Source organism: Scylla paramamosain, chromosome 47, assembly GCF_035594125.1.
Source record: "Scylla paramamosain isolate STU-SP2022 chromosome 47, ASM3559412v1, whole genome shotgun sequence".
Taxonomy (NCBI): Eukaryota; Metazoa; Arthropoda; class Malacostraca; order Decapoda; family Portunidae; genus Scylla; species Scylla paramamosain.
The window spans coordinates 780,138-797,500 of NC_087197.1; the positions used below are offsets into that span (position 1 = coordinate 780,138).

The 17,363-nt window shown below is 44.6% G+C and overlaps 2 protein-coding genes across 4 annotated transcripts in view; one reads left to right on the forward strand and one right to left on the reverse strand.

Moving 5' to 3' along the window:
* Window positions 1–7,925: 7,925 nt before the first annotated feature.
* On the reverse strand, window positions 7,926–15,614 carry LOC135094879 (seipin-like). Its single transcript, XM_063995354.1, has 9 exons — window positions 15,552–15,614; window positions 15,051–15,080; window positions 14,600–14,745; window positions 13,856–14,007; window positions 12,020–12,198; window positions 11,585–11,819; window positions 10,717–11,096; window positions 9,884–9,962; window positions 7,926–9,651 (listed from the first exon to the last, which is right to left on the reverse strand). The coding sequence occupies exons 1-7, from the start codon at window positions 15,612–15,614 to the stop codon at window positions 11,077–11,079; spliced, it is 825 nt and encodes a 274-aa protein (XP_063851424.1). The 3' UTR covers window positions 7,926–9,651; window positions 9,884–9,962; window positions 10,717–11,076.
* A 1,532-nt stretch (window positions 15,615–17,146) lies between these two features.
* LOC135095000 (uncharacterized) overlaps window positions 17,147–17,363 on the forward strand; it is an 8,247-nt gene continuing 8,030 nt past the window's right edge. Inside the window, exon 1 of one of the 3 annotated variants that reach the window (XM_063995575.1) lies at window positions 17,147–17,303. The gene's annotated coding sequence lies outside the window, so the exon portion shown is untranslated. The remainder of the gene's footprint in view (window positions 17,304–17,363) is intronic. The other 2 variants (XM_063995576.1, XM_063995578.1) reach the window with 2 other exon arrangements.

Genomic DNA, 17,363 nt, shown 5'->3' on the forward strand with positions numbered 1-17,363 from the left:
TTTTTAATGGGGAATATAATAATTTGCTTCGGAATATTTATTTGAGACAGTAGATTTCATTATGGTTTTGATTTAATCCTACTGAAGCAAATGATACTATGCATTGATTGGATTTGTATAGATTTTTTTCGGGTCCTTTATTAAATATTTGTATAGTCAACAAAATGTAAATAATTATAAAGAGTTACATAATTCTATGTGGTTATTTCATTGTCTCTTAAGATAACGTGAGATTTCCTGCAGAAAAGCATTGAGGGTTGAGTTTCCAGGCATGTTTTGCATTCGAGTGGCTGTCATTGGCATACACGTTCTCTTCCTTAACTTCCTTTTATTCGTGTATTTGTAGTTTCAGATTCACGTGAGATAATAGAAACTACATTTCTAAGAAGACTGATATATTTGATTTTAGTCTTCCTTGCTGAAATTCATGGTAATAATATAATGGTTTGGTGGGTAAAGACCAAGCCAGCGCCGCTTATTCGGACACGCGGTCACCTGAATATAAGTCAGCGAATATCATTACTATTGCGTCATACTGATAACACTCGGGTTCTGTTTCCTTTGATCTTGGCAAGCATAACTGAGTCCAAATTTCATCCCTTTACGCCGTTACCTTCATATTAGATCAATCAGATGACGCCAGCACAGCACTTTCATCACCCGTGTTACCAAGCGCATCTCGTATGTATAAATAAATGTCAATGCTAAGAATGTATTCCTGAATGCTTAGTAGTTCTCGATTATCTATGATTTGAATTGGGAATGTCATTGCCTTGTGTACTCTTCTGATGGACTTTAATTTATAATGTGCATATATGTATTAGTGCAGTTTTTGGTGTGGTTAATGTCAGTCAATCAATTAATCAATCTCCTAACACCTTCGATTTCTCCTTGTCTCTCTGGTCTGCTTAAACATTATTATACTATTCCCAGGCAGTTTTTTTTTTTTTTCCCTCGTCAAGTGTATATAACCCGTGCCTTATGATTGAATAATGAAAAAAAATAATAATAAATGAATATGAAAAAAAAAGTGAAAAGGACTATTCATGCACCTTTGATTATTACTTGACGTTTCTGGTGTTAGCATTACTACTACTACTACTACAACCGTAGACACTCCAATTTTCGATAATCCTTTAGGCTCCTTTTATTTAGGGCCTAGCATTTCAGTGGGCCTTTTCCTTCTTTCCTTGTTGCCTTTGCTCAATGCCCCTCAACATTAAAAAATAAAAAATAAAATAAAATAAAAAATAAATAATAATAATAATAATAATAATATTTATCATACAAGCAGTAGGCTGATCAACATGGCATTACCAGAAACACACATGACAGTTCAAAACAATATGCCGCCTTAATTCCAAGAGTTTATTTGGTGATCTCTAAGTGGTGGTGGAAGCAGAGCAGCAAGGAACCTGCCTTTTTGATAGCACCGATTGTAATGATGATGATGATGTTGATGATGATGATGATGATACATTGCTTCACCGGTTTCTTGAATTTAAACACTAACTGGATGCCTACAAGCACCAAAATTAATATACTGGTGGAAATAGATCAGCCACAATTAATACACTCCTTTAATTTTCACTAACTATAAGTAAATGGAATCTTTGGTATATACGTACATTAATGTTAGGATGCCTTCAAGTACCAAAATCAATATTGGGAATAGATTAGCCACAAAACGCTTCTTTTAACACCACAAGATATAAATCAACGAAATCTTTGCTATCTTCAGTACTGTTAGGATCACAAGACAGCTAAAAAATGCAGAGTAGAGAGTAAGAATGTACCTGACTTAGTGGCTGGCTGGCTTAACATCAGACTGGCCACCTGCCCTCTTATAACAAGCAAGCTGGCGGTGCTGGAGACACGGGAAGAATGCGGAGCGAGAAAATCAAGTGGCTACGTTTGCGGGCGGCTGGCTGGCTGATGTGTCCTGATGGCTGACAGGCTGGGGCAGGGCGTGGTGAACTAAACCACGGGCATGGTGGGGTAGAAGGCGGCAGCAGCAGCCTTGTATTTGGCAATGAGGTTGTTGACGGCAGGAGGGAGAGCTGCAGGAAAAGGCAACGCGTGGATTAGAGGTGTGCGGGGGGCATGGACTGAAAGAAGAGCTGTACAGTGGGAAGAGGTGGGTGGCCGATGTGTGAGGAGGGCGTGCAATGAAGTAAGAGCTGGAGAAGGTGGGAAGAGGTGAATTAGAGGTGTGAGGAGGAGGTGAAGTGGAAGAAGAGCTGCAGAGGGTGGGAGGAAGTGGATGACGGGTGTGGAGAGGCCGTGGAGTGGAAGCAAACTTATAAACATGTGCTGACTGAGTGTGTGTGTGTGTGTGCGTGTGCGTACTTACTGGTGGTAGCAGCAGGAGCAGCAGCAGCACCAGCAGAGGGGACGGCAGGAGCAGGGGCGGCCGCAGCAGCACCGGCAGCACCAGGAGCACCGGGCTTGAACTTAGCCATGAATGGGTTACCCTGGGCCATGGCAGGGAGGAAGCCTGCGACTCCTGCTGGCATGGAGGCTGCTGGGGGAAACAAGAGGCTCAGTAAGGGAAACGGGAGGAGGCAAGGGAAATAATAAATAAAAATAAATAAATAAATAAACATATCAGTGTGTGTGTGTGTGTGTGTTCCCCTTACCTTCAGGAGGAGGGATGCTGAGTACAAGGGCACAGCAGGCCAGCAGCAGCCCAAGGTAGCAGGTAACACGAGACATTGTGGTGGTGGTGGTGGTGGTAGTGGTACTGGTGGTGCTCTGAAACGTTGCCGTCATCAGTATGGTGGTGGTGGTGGTGGTGGTACATTAGTAGTGATAGAAGGATGGAGAAGAGGAGGAGGGAGAATATAGCAGTGATAGTGGTTATAGTAGTAGTAGTAGTAGTAACAGTAATACGTACAGTACAGGTAGTGGTTATTGTAGTATGGTAAAGCTAATACCAACATCAACAATAATAACAATAATAACAATAATAATAGCAGCCGTAGTAGCATTAGCAGAAGTAGTGCCACAAACCATATCAGTACCACAACCCTGACTCAGTACGCACCAATTACCAACGCATCACTCATCTAACCACCTCTCCCTGCACACTAACCCTACTATTACCACAGACAGCCATATACATCAATCTATTCTCTACCCTACTTCTCCCTTAACCTTTTTCCCCAGAGTGCGAGTTCGGGGGTATATACAAGTCCCGTCCAGCTGTTTTTGTCCCTTGCATCTATCTCTGTCTCCCAAAATGCAGATCAACACCTCCATCTCACTTTCTTCCCCTCTATCTTCTGCCCCCAAATGGTTTCCTTATATCCCACACGCAAATTCTATCATTACCACAAGGGGTCTCAAGAGAGGGTCTCACAAGAGGGCCTTACCTTCACGAACTGCAGTAGCGAAGTGACCTAGCGTGCTCGTGCCTTACTTTATATACCTCAGCGACCCTTTCCCTCTCCCCCTGTGCCTGCTGAGATGCTTATGTCCATGTGAGCCGGCTGATGTCACGGCTTTTGTTCAGCTGGTCACAAGACGGGAGGAGAGAGAGAGAGAGAGAGAGAGAGAGAGAGAGAGTCCTCAAGCCACACACCAAATCCGAGTAAGGATATAATATAAACAAATGAATAAATAAACAAAACAAACAAAATCCTAAGTAATTATCTATGGATGCTGGACAGATTAAATAAATCCTCTCTCTCTCTCTCTCTCTCTGGGAAAATACTTCAAAATCAATTCGCAATAAGTTCTTCAGATATATATTTTTTTTTATATACTGTAAACGAGGAGCATCTCTCTCTCTCTCTCTCTCTCTCTCTCTCTCTCTCTCTCTCTCTCTCTCTCTCTCTCTCTCTCTCTCTCTCTCTCTCTCTCTCTCTCTCAGGTCACAAGACAAGAGCTACGTGACTTCTGTTACTCCTAATTACTAAGTCACGGGCGTGGAGGCGTGACTCGGCCCGATCCTTAGCTGATGAGGAGAGAGAGAGAGAGAGAGAGAGAGAGAGAGAGAGAGAGAGAGAGAGAGAGAGAGAGAGAGAGATACTCCTTTCCTGTATCAAAAATATTCGAGTATTATGATTCATTATAAACTATTTCTTAAACTATTAACTATTCCTTGTCGGGTTATTACACCTCTCTCTCTCTCTCTCTGCTATCATACACTCGCTCTTCCTCACTTGATCTATCGCTCCCCTTCAGCAGTCATGGTAATAAATAAAGAAAGAAAGAAGTCTGCTAACACCACACAGTATTTTCCATTCGGTTTATCATCCTTCATCTTAAGTCCTCTGATCTGAGTCTCTTCACCCAGACAAGTGGCGGAGTCTAGGATCAGCGAGTCACGAGAGGGCGAAGACGCAAAGCCGGAAGGGATAATAAGCTTTGCTCTCTCACTACTAGTATTTTCAAAGACCACAGAGATGATTAGCCGGGTTCTCAAGAGTGTATCTCCTGTGAATAATGTGGAAATATTGTTCATCTGTCACTAGAACCATAAAAAAAACTCCGTTAAAAACCAGTTTAACTTCACGACAACTACTTTCAAAGGCCAGAGGTGATCAGCCGGGTTCTCAAGTTTTCCTCTTACGAATAACGTGGAAATCCTGTTCATCTCTCACTGGAAGCACAAAACACCCTTAAAACTCGTGTCACTTCAACTAAAGTCTTGTGAATGTAGTGTAGGTGCGAGCTGGAGTGCTTTAGAGTATGGTCACAGAACGGGAAGGATAAAAGGCTTAACTCACATCAATGCTTGACGGCGTCTTGTCACGCGCCACGCAGCGGCACTCCACGCTGCGCGCCTCACTGACTGACCGTTCCCGCCCCCTGCCATGCCCTTCTCTCATCCTCTGATTGACTGACTCTCGCTCACTGGTGTTCAAAGTGTGGCTTCGTTGATTTAAAAATGCTCTCTCCTCACATCTCCCGTCTCCCAGAATGCCGCTGGATGGACCGGAGAGACTAGTGAGGGAGGTGACGTGCCTGACGTCCTCCCGCCTTTTTTGTCATGAACGCTCTCCATCAAAAAATCTACTCTCTCTCTCTCTCTCTCTCTCTCTCTCTCTCTCATATACATACATATATATAAATAAATTTGGTCGGCCAAGATATCCAATAACACTTTCTCTTACTGAAAGAATAACGAATCAATGTAGAGGAGTTTGTTCAATTTGAATTCACGTTCCTGAGTGTTTCTTGGGGTGGGCTTTGGGAGCACATCGGGAGGGACTGGGGCATGGAGGAGTGAAGGAAGTGTTGTGCTGACTGGCAGGTGAGTCTGGATGGGAGGGATACTGGCTACACAAGTGCTGGGAGAGCTGTGAGGTGCGTGTGTGCGTGTAAAGGATAAGGCACATGGAAATACTAATCTCTCTCTCTCTCTCTCCATTATTTCCTGTGCAGCTAACTTTTAATGTTTTTTTTTTTTTTTTTTTTTTTTTTTTTGCTAAGTTGTTGGTGTGTGTCTGCCAAACATGCACACTGCAGGGAGATAATGTTTGTGGGATTGAAGTGCATGAAGTAATGATGCGCTCTCTCCCTCTCTCTCTGACAAGTTCTAGAGCAGTTCACTTTAATATTCTGGGTGCTAAGTTTTAATGCTGAAGTAACCCTTGTATAAGCACACACACACACACACACACACACGCTATCCACAGCCACATGACCCCTTCGTGACATCAGCATCTTGTCCTGCCTTTTGTTCTTAGGCAGACAATTCCTGATGGTACCTTTCTCTCAGGGATTACCCTCCCCACACCTCCCTCCCTCCTCACCTCTGCTTCACAGTATATAAGCAGCCGAGGACATCAGCAAGCACTCACTCCCCAGGTCTTGACTACTGAGGCAACAACACTCCTCTCCTTCAGGTAAGCTAGTGGTGTGGTGGTGATGGTGGTCGTGTAACTGTCTGGTAGTGGTGGTGACATGTTTAGCTATGAAAAGTAAGAGAAGTATTGCTTGCTGTCTGTAAGGGATCAGTTTGATGTGTGAAGTTAGTGGAAAGCCTACCTGGGTCTTCATTAACAAGGGAATAAAATAGTACGTTTCCGCATGAATTTAATTGTGATAATGGACTAGTTTTCACACTCTCAGCACCAAGGTCCATTAGACATTATTTTACAGGACTGCACCTCCACTGCCAAAGAATAAAACAGTAAAGAGTTCCACGTGGATTTAGTTGCAATAATGGGTCACTGTTCCCTTCCTCAGCAGCAAGATGCGTACCTTTGTGGTGTTCTGCTTCCTGGTGGTGGTTGCTGTCACCACCACCTCAGCCGTCCCCGCCCCAGCCCCTGCTGCTGCCGCCATGGGACCCCCTGCAGGTACGACCACTCTTGCGCACACACACACACACACCTCCCTGAAGTGCTAAAGAAGCATTATCTGAAGTTACCTCCCATCGCAAGACTTCCGAGATAACGTAATTTTTCTATGTACTTCTACTACTACTACTACTACTACTACTACTGGTGGTGGTGGTGGTTAACTTGAAATAGAGTACCTGGATGACGTTCCCAGCTCCTAGGTGCTGCACTGGGCAAACCTCCATCCTATTTCTCTCTCTTCACTTGAGGCCTCTCCTGCAACACTCACTCCTGCCTCTCCTACTCAGCCTTCCCTGAAACAGCCAGAAATGCCACTCACCACCACCTTTACGGCTGAAATGCCACTCATCACCACCTTTACTATCTGTGTACATTGGAGAAAGATTGGATATACGAGTACATATTCATGATATTGTAGTAAATGATTATAAGGTCCGGGTCAAGTTCAGTGAGTGTGTGTGTACGTGTGTGTGTTCTGTCATGTTTTCTCTGCCCCACAGCAATTGATGCCTTCATTCCCCCAGCTGTGAAGGCCTTTATTCCCACTGCTGAGGAGATTGCAGCACTCAATGCCCTTCACACTACCACAGCAGCTCCCGCCACTCCTCCTAAAGGTGGGTTGTTACTTGGACACATTCCATTACAGTACAGGAACATGAGAAAATAGTGAAGCTGCAGGAAACCATCAGGCCTACATGTGGCAGTCCCTCTATGAAACATGCCTGCCTATTTCCACCTATCATCCTCATCCATAAATTTGTCTGATCTTCTTTTAAAGCTCCCTAATGACTCAGCACTAACAACCTTACGACTGAGTCCATTCCATTCATCTATGTACAACTCTATTTGAGAACCAGTTCCTTCTTGTATCTTCTTTTAAATCTAACTTAACCTCATAACAACTGGGGCAGCAGATCACCAGCATGCAGTGTATCATCGTCACTCATAACTCAACTTGCTCTTTCATGTCTCCCACAGCAGTATAGAGGCAGCAGCACCAGTGGTAGCACACGCCTCGCCAGCCATCACTTCACCTGCCCTCAGCCGCCTTGCTTCCAAGTCACCATGGCAGATGACAGACGGACAATGCTATTGTGTCAGAATGTTCTACTCTCTACCAAAACTTGAGTCTATGATGGCTCATGCATTACACTAATGTATCTCATGGATTTTTCATTTTTTGTTTTTTCTTCTGAATTCCGGAATAAAAAAGCATAAGCAACATGTTGTTTGTACTTTTCCTCTCAATATATCATCGTAATTTTGTTGCTTCTGACATTTTAGGCCAAACATGATTCTGGTTCTTTGTCACAGCCACAGGTGTTCCCTCATGTACTGAGGAGCAGGGAGTGGGGAGGAGCCTTTGCCTTGGCTGTCCTGTCCCTTACGCTCTACCAGATAGTACACCAGACCACAAAAAGTCTTGTATGGACCATCCATTCTATTGCTTTGTTCTTCCTTTGTAATCTTTAGTGATGTGTTAGCCTGAGGGAGTCTGGGGTGTCTGAGGACCATGGTGTGCCAGTGTTATTGTCCTGCTGTACTGGTGAGGCAGAGGAGCTACACCAGTGAGAGGGAAGTTTGAGGTTTGGTGCACTCAACAGCAAACAGTTCAGTACAAGATTTATTGCTGGCACTCTGCAAGGCACAGGATTAACAGCTACAGCACACACACACACACACACAGACACTTGCACATCTTAACAATGAGTTTGGCACTGATACAACGTACTATGCACTGTCCAGTCAGAATAATTGTAAGTCCATCTTGTCCTCTGCTCAGTGCCTCAGGTCAGGCTTGGTAACATCACACATACATACACACACAAAACAAAAATACTGACGGAAGACAGACTGATAGAAGTAAAGAGGATGATAACTATGATAAATTAAGACAAACTTGCATGAACTCTTATTTGTGACAAAACAGAAAGAACAAATAAATAAAAAGGAACCCATGAAATTATAAAGAATATAATAATAAAAAAAAAAAAAAACCTTAGTAAACAGAACAAGGGTATATAATTTGTGAGGATGAGTCAGTAGGGCACACCTGAGTATGGTGAGGCCAGGTGTCTAACAAGAGGTGGCCACACACACCTGAAGCTCTACCAGCACCACTACACCCTGGGGCCCTTCCTTTACCAGTAATGTTTATCAGCAGATGCTTAAGCAGAAGCAAAAACCTAACCAAACTCATCCAAAATACACAGTAATAATAACAAGAACAGGAGAGAATGTTTAACTTTTCTTTTTTAAATCCTGCAATGCAACAGCGACCATACACACCCAAGACTAAACAGCGGGAAAGGCAGCTGTACTGTGTTCCCTTGGCCAATCACTAGATCCTAAGCTACCTGCCACAATTAAGTACAAAATTAAGTAAAGCTCAGAGGCTCCTTCCCTTGACTAGTAATACACCACAATGGAATGCTCTTCTCTTCATTCACCTGCCACAAAAAGTTAATGGAATGTTCCTCGTAACACTTACAATTAAAGGAATGTTAAGTAACTACAACACTGGCCTGAAATGACTAACACACCTTATTTCTGATGCAGTGTAAGTAAAAAGCCTGGTGACTATCAACTTAAATCCTTCCTACAGAGTACTTAAACTCCCCAAAACATCTTTATCTCAAATGTAATTCAGTAGGATCTGCAATACTAAGGAATGTCAGTGGTTTTTTGAGTTTAATGTTTATGCATTGCTTCTAATACTCACTGCCTGCACCAGGAGTAAACAAGGCACATTACAATTGATGCTTGGCCCCCTAATGCTATCCGCCCTGACCCTGACACCTACTAACTGGGGGATAAACAAGGCACATGATAGTTGATGCTTTACCCCCTAACGCTATCCACTCTGACCCTGACACCTACTAACTGGGAATAAACAAGGCACATGAGTATTTGCATCTCAGTCCTAACACTACCTACACTAGTCCTGACACCTACTGTGGAATCAACATGGCATTTGATAGAGAGAATATTAATATCTCGGCCCAACATTACCCACCCTGACCCTGACACCTATCTACACACCAGACTGGCAATCCGATACAAGTGGCCCAGACAAAGCACCACCTGCCAACTGTGGAATAAAGAAAGCACATTGTCACAGTCTGCACACCAATACTCTCTACCTGACTCACAGTGGAACACACAAGGCACTCAAATCTGTCTCTGTGCCACGTTCAGCTGCACACTTGCACCACGGCCTAAGATACAGCCTGGACCCTCTGACGCACCACACTCTCCCCTTCACTACTTGTGGTCCTCTTAAGGCTGGGGAATGCCTCCTCCTCTTCTTCCTCCTCCTCTTCCTTCAAGGTCACTCCTGCAGGGGGAAACACCATCTCTACATCACTACATAATGCTGGTTTCCTTAATAATCTCTATCTCTAACATGATAGGTGAAGGTATGTTAAATAATCCTAAGAAAAATATAGCAAGACCTTAATATAATCACTGTGGGCAGATTTGTTCCTGTACCACACAGCCAGTAACACTTCCATTAACTCTTTTCACTATGGATGCATTGGTCTATTAAATAAACAGACAATACCTACCTTGTGGTTTGGAGGAGTTCACTATCTCAAAGTCCTCTCGATCACTGGCCTTCTCACCAACAGGAGAGTCTTGGCTCATCTGATGCAGAGAACAAAACAGATTCAGCATCCATCACCACAATCAGCAGAGTATGAGGCTTATCATCTATATACCAGGCTGGCAATCCCACAAGGGGCAGTCCACACAAAACACCACACACTCACACACTCATCATTCATACTCTTAGCTCCTTCAGCCCCTGGTGGAGATGGAGTCTCATGGACCACCCTACTACATCCCAGGAGCTTAGGTATAGCACAGCTGGCCACACAGTCCACAGCAAGGCCAGACAGCACACACTGAACATAATCCTATACCATAGGGCAGGTGACAGGTAACTTTTCTGACATATAACATCGCTGCTCTTATCTCCTCTCTCTAGATTCCTTCTTCCTTGTCCTTCTCTCTCCCCATCCCATCTTCCTCTTTGTACTGTAATCACCTCTCCTCATCCTTCTCCTCTGCTAACAACCATCCCTTCTCATATCTGTTGTCCTTCTCCCTCATTTTTCCCATTCCATCCTCATTATCTGTCCCACTTCAGCAGACACCAAGGGAAAGGAGAATAGTCTCCACACAGGCAGGGTGGCAGTGAGGACCAAAGTTTCTATATTTCAAAAGCTTGGGAGAAGGAGAAGAGTCACTTGTGGAAGAGGGAAGAGGAGCTTTTGTGTCTAAAATGAAGACCCATCCCTACCATCTCTCTCTCTCTCTCTCTCTCTCTCTCTCTCTCTCCTCTCTCTCTCCTCTCTCTCTCTCTCTCTCTCTCTCTCTCTCTCTGCCTCTCACTCACTTCACTGTCCTGGGAGTCGCTGGGCACCTTTGTATCTTCACCCTTGGCACTATTCTCTTCTGGTTCAACCTGAGACACCCTGGAGCTGGGAGCACCACCACCACCACTACCATCATCCTTGTCCTCATCTTCCACCCACCTCTGCAAAACATGAGTTAGGAGGTAAAACAAAGGGTGCACATTCAGACTGCATGGAAAGATCTGAGTGGTAAAGAGTGATTATCTCATATCCACAAGGTATCTGGCAGTAAATACTATTGGATGGAAATGTACGTGATGTCTGGGGAGGAAGAGTCTCCGCACACTCACTCTTGGTTGCTGGCGAGGGTGACGTGTGTGCCGATGGCCGAGGCGCTGCCGTTAGGGAAGGACACCATACCCTGCCCAGAGAAAAGCATTAGTCCTGTGAACACTGCATGCTACACTAACTGAGAGAGAGAGAGAGAGAGAGAGAGAGAGAGAGAGAGAGAGAGAGAGAGAGAGAGAGAGAGAGAGAGAGAGAGAGAGAGAGAGAGAGAGAGAGAGAGAGAGAGAGAGAGAGAGAGAGAGAGAGAGAGAGAGAGAGAGAGAGAGAGAGAGAGAGAGAGAGAGAGAGAGAGATAGAAAAAGAGAGAGAGAGAGCTTTGCACTTGTTCTACTTGTCATATTAATTACAATAAGACATTCTACAGTACTTTTAAATCCCCAAAAATCATAATGAACAAAAAAAAATAAAATAAAATAAATAAATAACATCTTGCATAGTGCTCAAATCACCTTCAACTGAATATGGACTTTAAAATTCTGTATAAAAGAAACACTCAAAATATTAATTCAACGTAATAATGAGACACACAGGAAACGTCACAGTGAACAAGCACGACCTCACCCTTGATGGCTGAACAGGAGAGAAGGTGGGTCCTGAGAACTGGTACCAGCTGAGGATAACAACAGCAGAGAGGAAGAACCATGCAGATGCCAATGCCCACCACTGCGGCACTCAGCGGGTAGTGGAACATGAAGTAACGTAGCCCAGAAAACGTGGCGTGGATCCGCATCTGAGCCGCGTACAGCTCCACGTGGCGAGAGGCGAGCTCTATGTACACCTCCGACAGTGGAAGCAGCTTGAAAGGGATAGTGGTAAAGGGAGTTAGTTGTACTGTGACAGCTGTAGTGGTAGGATTTGAATTAAGTTTGGGATTTGACTGCCACTTGGTACATCTTGCATCTATACCTCTCTTGCACTTGCCTTCCTTACATACACACACACCATCCCAGCATGAATGTGTGTACCATTTCTTCCCCTCATCCTCTCACCACTTACCGGGTCCTCCTCGTACTGAGAGAAGAGCTCCACCGTCACCACCTGCTTCTCCTCCTGCAGGCCATAGAGGAGCAGTGGGGCAAACACAGTGGTTGAGATGAAGTGCAGCAGTTCAGACTTGTAGCGCATCATTGCAGAGCGGGATGACTGTCTCAGTGTCCCCCCCTCCTTGGTTCTTCATCTCCATATTCAGCAGAAACATGCCTGAAACACCAAGGCCTCTGCTGAACACTGTACACTCACTACCCACCCACCCATACAGACATATGTACATTATACACACTTCTAAGAGGAGAGAGAGAGAGAGAGAGAGAGAGAGAGAGAGAGAGAGAGAGAGAGAGAGAGAGAGAGAGAGAGAGAGAGAGAGAGAGAGAGAGAGAGAGTGAGAGAGAGAGAGAGAGAGAGAGAGAGAGAGAGAGAGAGAGAGAGAGAGAGAGAGAGAGAGAGAGAGAGAGAGAGAGAGAGAGAGAGAGAGAGAGAGAGAGAGAGAGAGAGAGAGAATTTTGTTAAGAGATGAACAAATTAGCTGTGAAAAAAGGCAAACAAAAGCCAACAAACTAAAACTAAACAACACACACAACATACACACACACAAAGAGATGGAGGAGGAGGAGGATAGGCACTGAAGCAAGAATTTGAGGCAACACCAAGTCAATAAAACAGAAGGCAGCATCATTAGACCAGCACACCATGACTCGGCAGCCTCCCTCTGCCTTCCCCCACTTTTAAGAGCAAGGGATAATCTTTTAGCAGAGCACCCCTGCGCCTTACACTCCCCCCCCTTCCATAATCCCTCACAGTGCACCCAACGTCAGGCTTTACTGGGAAATGAAACATGTAATTACCCACCATGCTAACCTCCTATTGCTTCATCTCTCTCTCTCTCTCTCTCTCTCTCTCTCTCTCTCTCTCTCTCTCTCTCTCTCTCTCTCTCTCTCTCTCTCTCTCTCTCTCTCTCTCTCTCTCTGGTACATCAAACATTATTTTCTCCAGTGTCTCCCTTCAAGCACTAGGATTTCCAGTTCCAGAAGAATGTTATCTATTCATCTACCTATCTGTGTACTATGCCAGCAGTGCCACACAAGGCGTCGTAGAGAAAGCACCACACACTCATACACTTATCATACACACTCTTTTCCCTGTTGGCCCCTCATGGAAGGGCCCTTGTGAATCACCCTACTACAGGAGCTTAGGCATAGCACAGCCAGCCACACACTTCCATAGCAAGGCCTCACAATACGCACAAGTTTACTCCTGTCCCTTCATGTTGAGACTGTACAGTAGAGTGCTCTCATTATAATCTTCCCGTTTAGTAATAGTGGAAGATTACCTTTTACAACACTACTCTGACAAAATCACTCCACTCCATCAGTATCCCCAGGCACAGCCCTCAGCAGGGACTCAAGACTTGCAGTGTGGGTGGAGGCAGAGAGCATGAACACTTGGCACCTAAGCAATGGGTAAACTTGGAACCACCACAGTATTCCCTTGAGTAACACGTGCAGAAATTGTATTCAGGAAAGCACAGAAATGAAAATAAATCAATAAATAAAATGAAATAAAAATAGAAAATGACTTCCTTTTATAGAAGAAGGATTCCTGATTTTATGCTTTCATCCAATATAGTTATTTTTCTTTTTGTGGGAACACAGAATATATAGCAACATGTCCTTTTTACAGCAACACAAGCCATTCTTTTACAAGCACATAAAAATGACATGCCCACTGTCAAATGAACGTCATCTTACAGCAAATGGATGACACACGCAGCACACCACACAGGCAGACACCTCCCTCCAGTCAACACACCTGGTCTTATGGATACACCTGCATTACCTATCCGCTGGTTGACGGGCGACTCGGGCATCTCCAGGTCCACCACCACGCGGTACTTCTGGCCCCGTACCAGGAGGGAGCCTCGCATCGGGTCCAGCACGGGGATCACAGCGTTGGGGTTGCTGCAGATGCCCGGTTCATTCTCACACGACCTGCAGCAAGGAAAATTTTTGATAAGTGTGCACCAAAAGGCTCACACATCCACTAAAGCAAAAACTATTTAATAAAAAAATATATAAATTGAGATACACAATGCATAAAAATAGTGTAGTAGTGAACAGGTTTAAGGAACGATGCTTTTACCATGCAGTCACCAATACTGGCTAGAGGTGTGAAGGGATACCAAATTTAACACATCTTTCCTCAATTACTAGCTACTCTCAGACATCTTTCCTCGTTCTTCAGACACCTCTCCAAACACTGTAATGGCTAGAAATTGCAACATCTATTCTTTTTCATCCCCTTCTTTCTTGTGGATGCTTATAAAGATTCCATACATTACTTTTAGTGCTGTGAATTGTGTCCATACTACAGTGAAAGGGTCAAGACATTAGTACAAAAAATTCTCAAAAAAATTGTTGGTATTAAAGGAAAAATTGTGTAGCAGTGAACAGGTTAAAGGTACAGTGTTTTTGTTGCCTGTTACCAATAGATGTTATAAGGACGAAGGAACACATACATTAACATCCACATTAGCCAAATATCCAGCACCACACCAACACCACGTGGAATAAGGGAGCTTACTTGAACTGAAAGTGGATGGGCCAGGTGATGGACTCCTGCGGCATGAAGGTGAAGTAGAAGGAGGTGTAAAGGAAGACGCTGGCCCAGAAGATGACGACCATGGTGGCGCTGAATACCACCATGGAGTACACCGTCGACTGCCATGACTGGAAAAAAAAATAATTGCCATGATTGAAAACAACAGAATAAAAACTGAAGGTGTGTTTATTCTCAGGACTATTAATGAGACATATACAGAGAAATTCTTCACCTGATGGGTAATTATGTATTTTTTTTCCTTTTTTTTTACATCTAGTTTCCTTGTGCTATTAGGGGTAGGGTGGTGCCTCGTAACAAAGGACCTTAGATTTAGCATTTGTGAACCATTACCCCAAGTGGACGCCCCTCCCTGCTTCACTGTTGATTCCTTCATGGTGCACAGATCCAGATTTTAAAAGGCGTCATATTTTACCCAGAAATAAATGGGGTCTCTAGCATTTAACTGGCAAAGGTTATTTCCATTGGTCCAGAGGGTCTACTCACACCAATGACTGGCCGTGGCTTACAGCTGATAAGGCTTGAGAGAGATGGAGGGGAGAGATTCTTAAACACCGTGGTACCTTATCTCTACTATCTTCAAAAGGCTCTAATTGAAGCTACAAGGGTTTCTACTGATGTTTATGTGGTTCTAGTGACAGATTAACGACATTCCTACATTATTAACAGAAGAAACAGTCTTGAGATCTCGGCTGATTAACTCTGTGGCCTTTGAAAATAGCAGTGGTGAAAGAGCAGCGTTTCAGAATACGGGGGCGAGTCTGAGAGGAGAAAGATCCAAGAGACAGCAAGGGAAGCAACTGAAGGGATAATTGGAAACAACTAAGAGATAAGAGAGCATGTCCTGCACTCAGAGGAGCACTAAGAGACCCTGCCTGACATCCTGGAATAAAGTGTCATGCAGTAACAGACGTACCTCAAGGTAGTCCTGAGCCTGCCTCCTCTTGTTGGAGATGTAGCCTCCCAAAACCTTACTCATCTTGGCTGGCGGTCGAGTTACGGCGCTCACACACTCACACAGACACACAGACACCTTACAAGTGAAGCCGTCACCCAACACCCAAGCCTGCTCATGTCACGCTGCACTACACTACCACTCACTCCCACTGCACCAACCACAAACCAGCCAGTGAGTGAGTGAGTCAGTCTCGCAGTCAGTCAGCCTCCTCCCGTCCCCCTCCTCCTCCTCCTCCTCCTCCTCCCGCCAACTTTGCCAGATTTTCTTGCCTCATTCTTCGTGTTTGTCAGTAATTGAAGGAGATTAAGAGGCGCGCCGAGGACGTGTTGGTGGTGGTGTGAATACGCGGTGTAGGAAATGAGGAGAATTCTGCAGCATTTCCTGAAGGAGTCTTGAGCAATGAGGCAAAAGTAGCAGGAAATTAGGGGAAAAGGTCCAGATACCAGTTCGTTCATTATGTCACTTGTCATCTGTCAACACATATGGTGGCTTTGAAGGAAAGGAATTTTATAAGATTTGAACATTAGTATGATTAGATGAGAGCTATCTATCTATATAGGCCGCCAGTCCGACACGGGATGGCCTAGTGAGCGCGCACACACACACACACACACACACACACAACACACTCATTCACAAACAGTTCATGATGGAATGGGACAGTCTCGTGGACCACCCTAATACTACTACAATACTATAATCCTAAATGAGATGAGGTATACGAATAAATACGCACACAGATTCATGACAACAACAGTGGCAGGCGGTCGTGCTCCCCCTGCCTCTCCACCTCTCCCAACATCTGCCGCTGCCTCTCTTCAGACAGTATCATAAATTCCTACTATTTACCCACACTAATAACAAATACATTAATCTAGCCAAGTAAAGCAGATATAATTAATATTCTGAAGGATGAGACAGTGCAGTGGGTAGTAATAACTGTCCCTACAAGTCTACAGGAGTCCCCGCCACTCAGCATTACTACCAGAGCTATCAGTTGTATCAATCACTCAAGGGCAGTGGATAAGAATTGCCGACAGTGATTCATCCTTTCACCTCGCATAATACACCGTCACGAAACTTAGAGAGAGAGAGAGAGAGAGAGAGAGAGAGAGAGAGAGAGAGAGAGAGAGAGAGAGAGAGAGAGAGAGAGAGAGAGAGAGAGAGCACTCAGGGTAAACTTATAAAAAGGATAAAAAAATACCAGGAAATTTAGAAGACAGACAGACCGACGGAAAGAGAGAGAGAGAGAGAGAGAGAGAGAGAGAGAGAGAGAGAGAGAGAGAGAGAGAGAGAGAGAGAGAGAGAGAGAGAGCAACTGACGCGATGCAGGAGCGAGATCTGTGGCGTAAAGAAAAAAAAATCATATGGCGCGGCTAGAATTACGAGAGAGAGTGAAAGAGAGAGAGAGAGAGAGAGAGAGAGAGAGAGAGAGAGAGAGAGAGAGAGAGAGAGAGAGAGAGAGAGAGAGAGAGAACGCTACCTCTCCCGCCAAGATCCCAACAAATCGAACCGAGGACAAGCGACGCCGCTCACTGAACAGCAGCTGAACCACAGAGCCAGCAGCCCCAAAAACGAGTACTACAATAACTAGCTACCCCGCCAAGCACCACAGAGAGGCAATGCCAGTGTGCCAGCCAGTGCCAAGTTGACGTTCAAGGAGTGAGGGTGTGCCGAGTGTGTGTTAGTGCCAGTCTAACATTTGAAAGGGTACTCAACGATTTTCTTATATTAGTCCTTTGTGTCCAGAAATCGGGTATTTTTTTTATA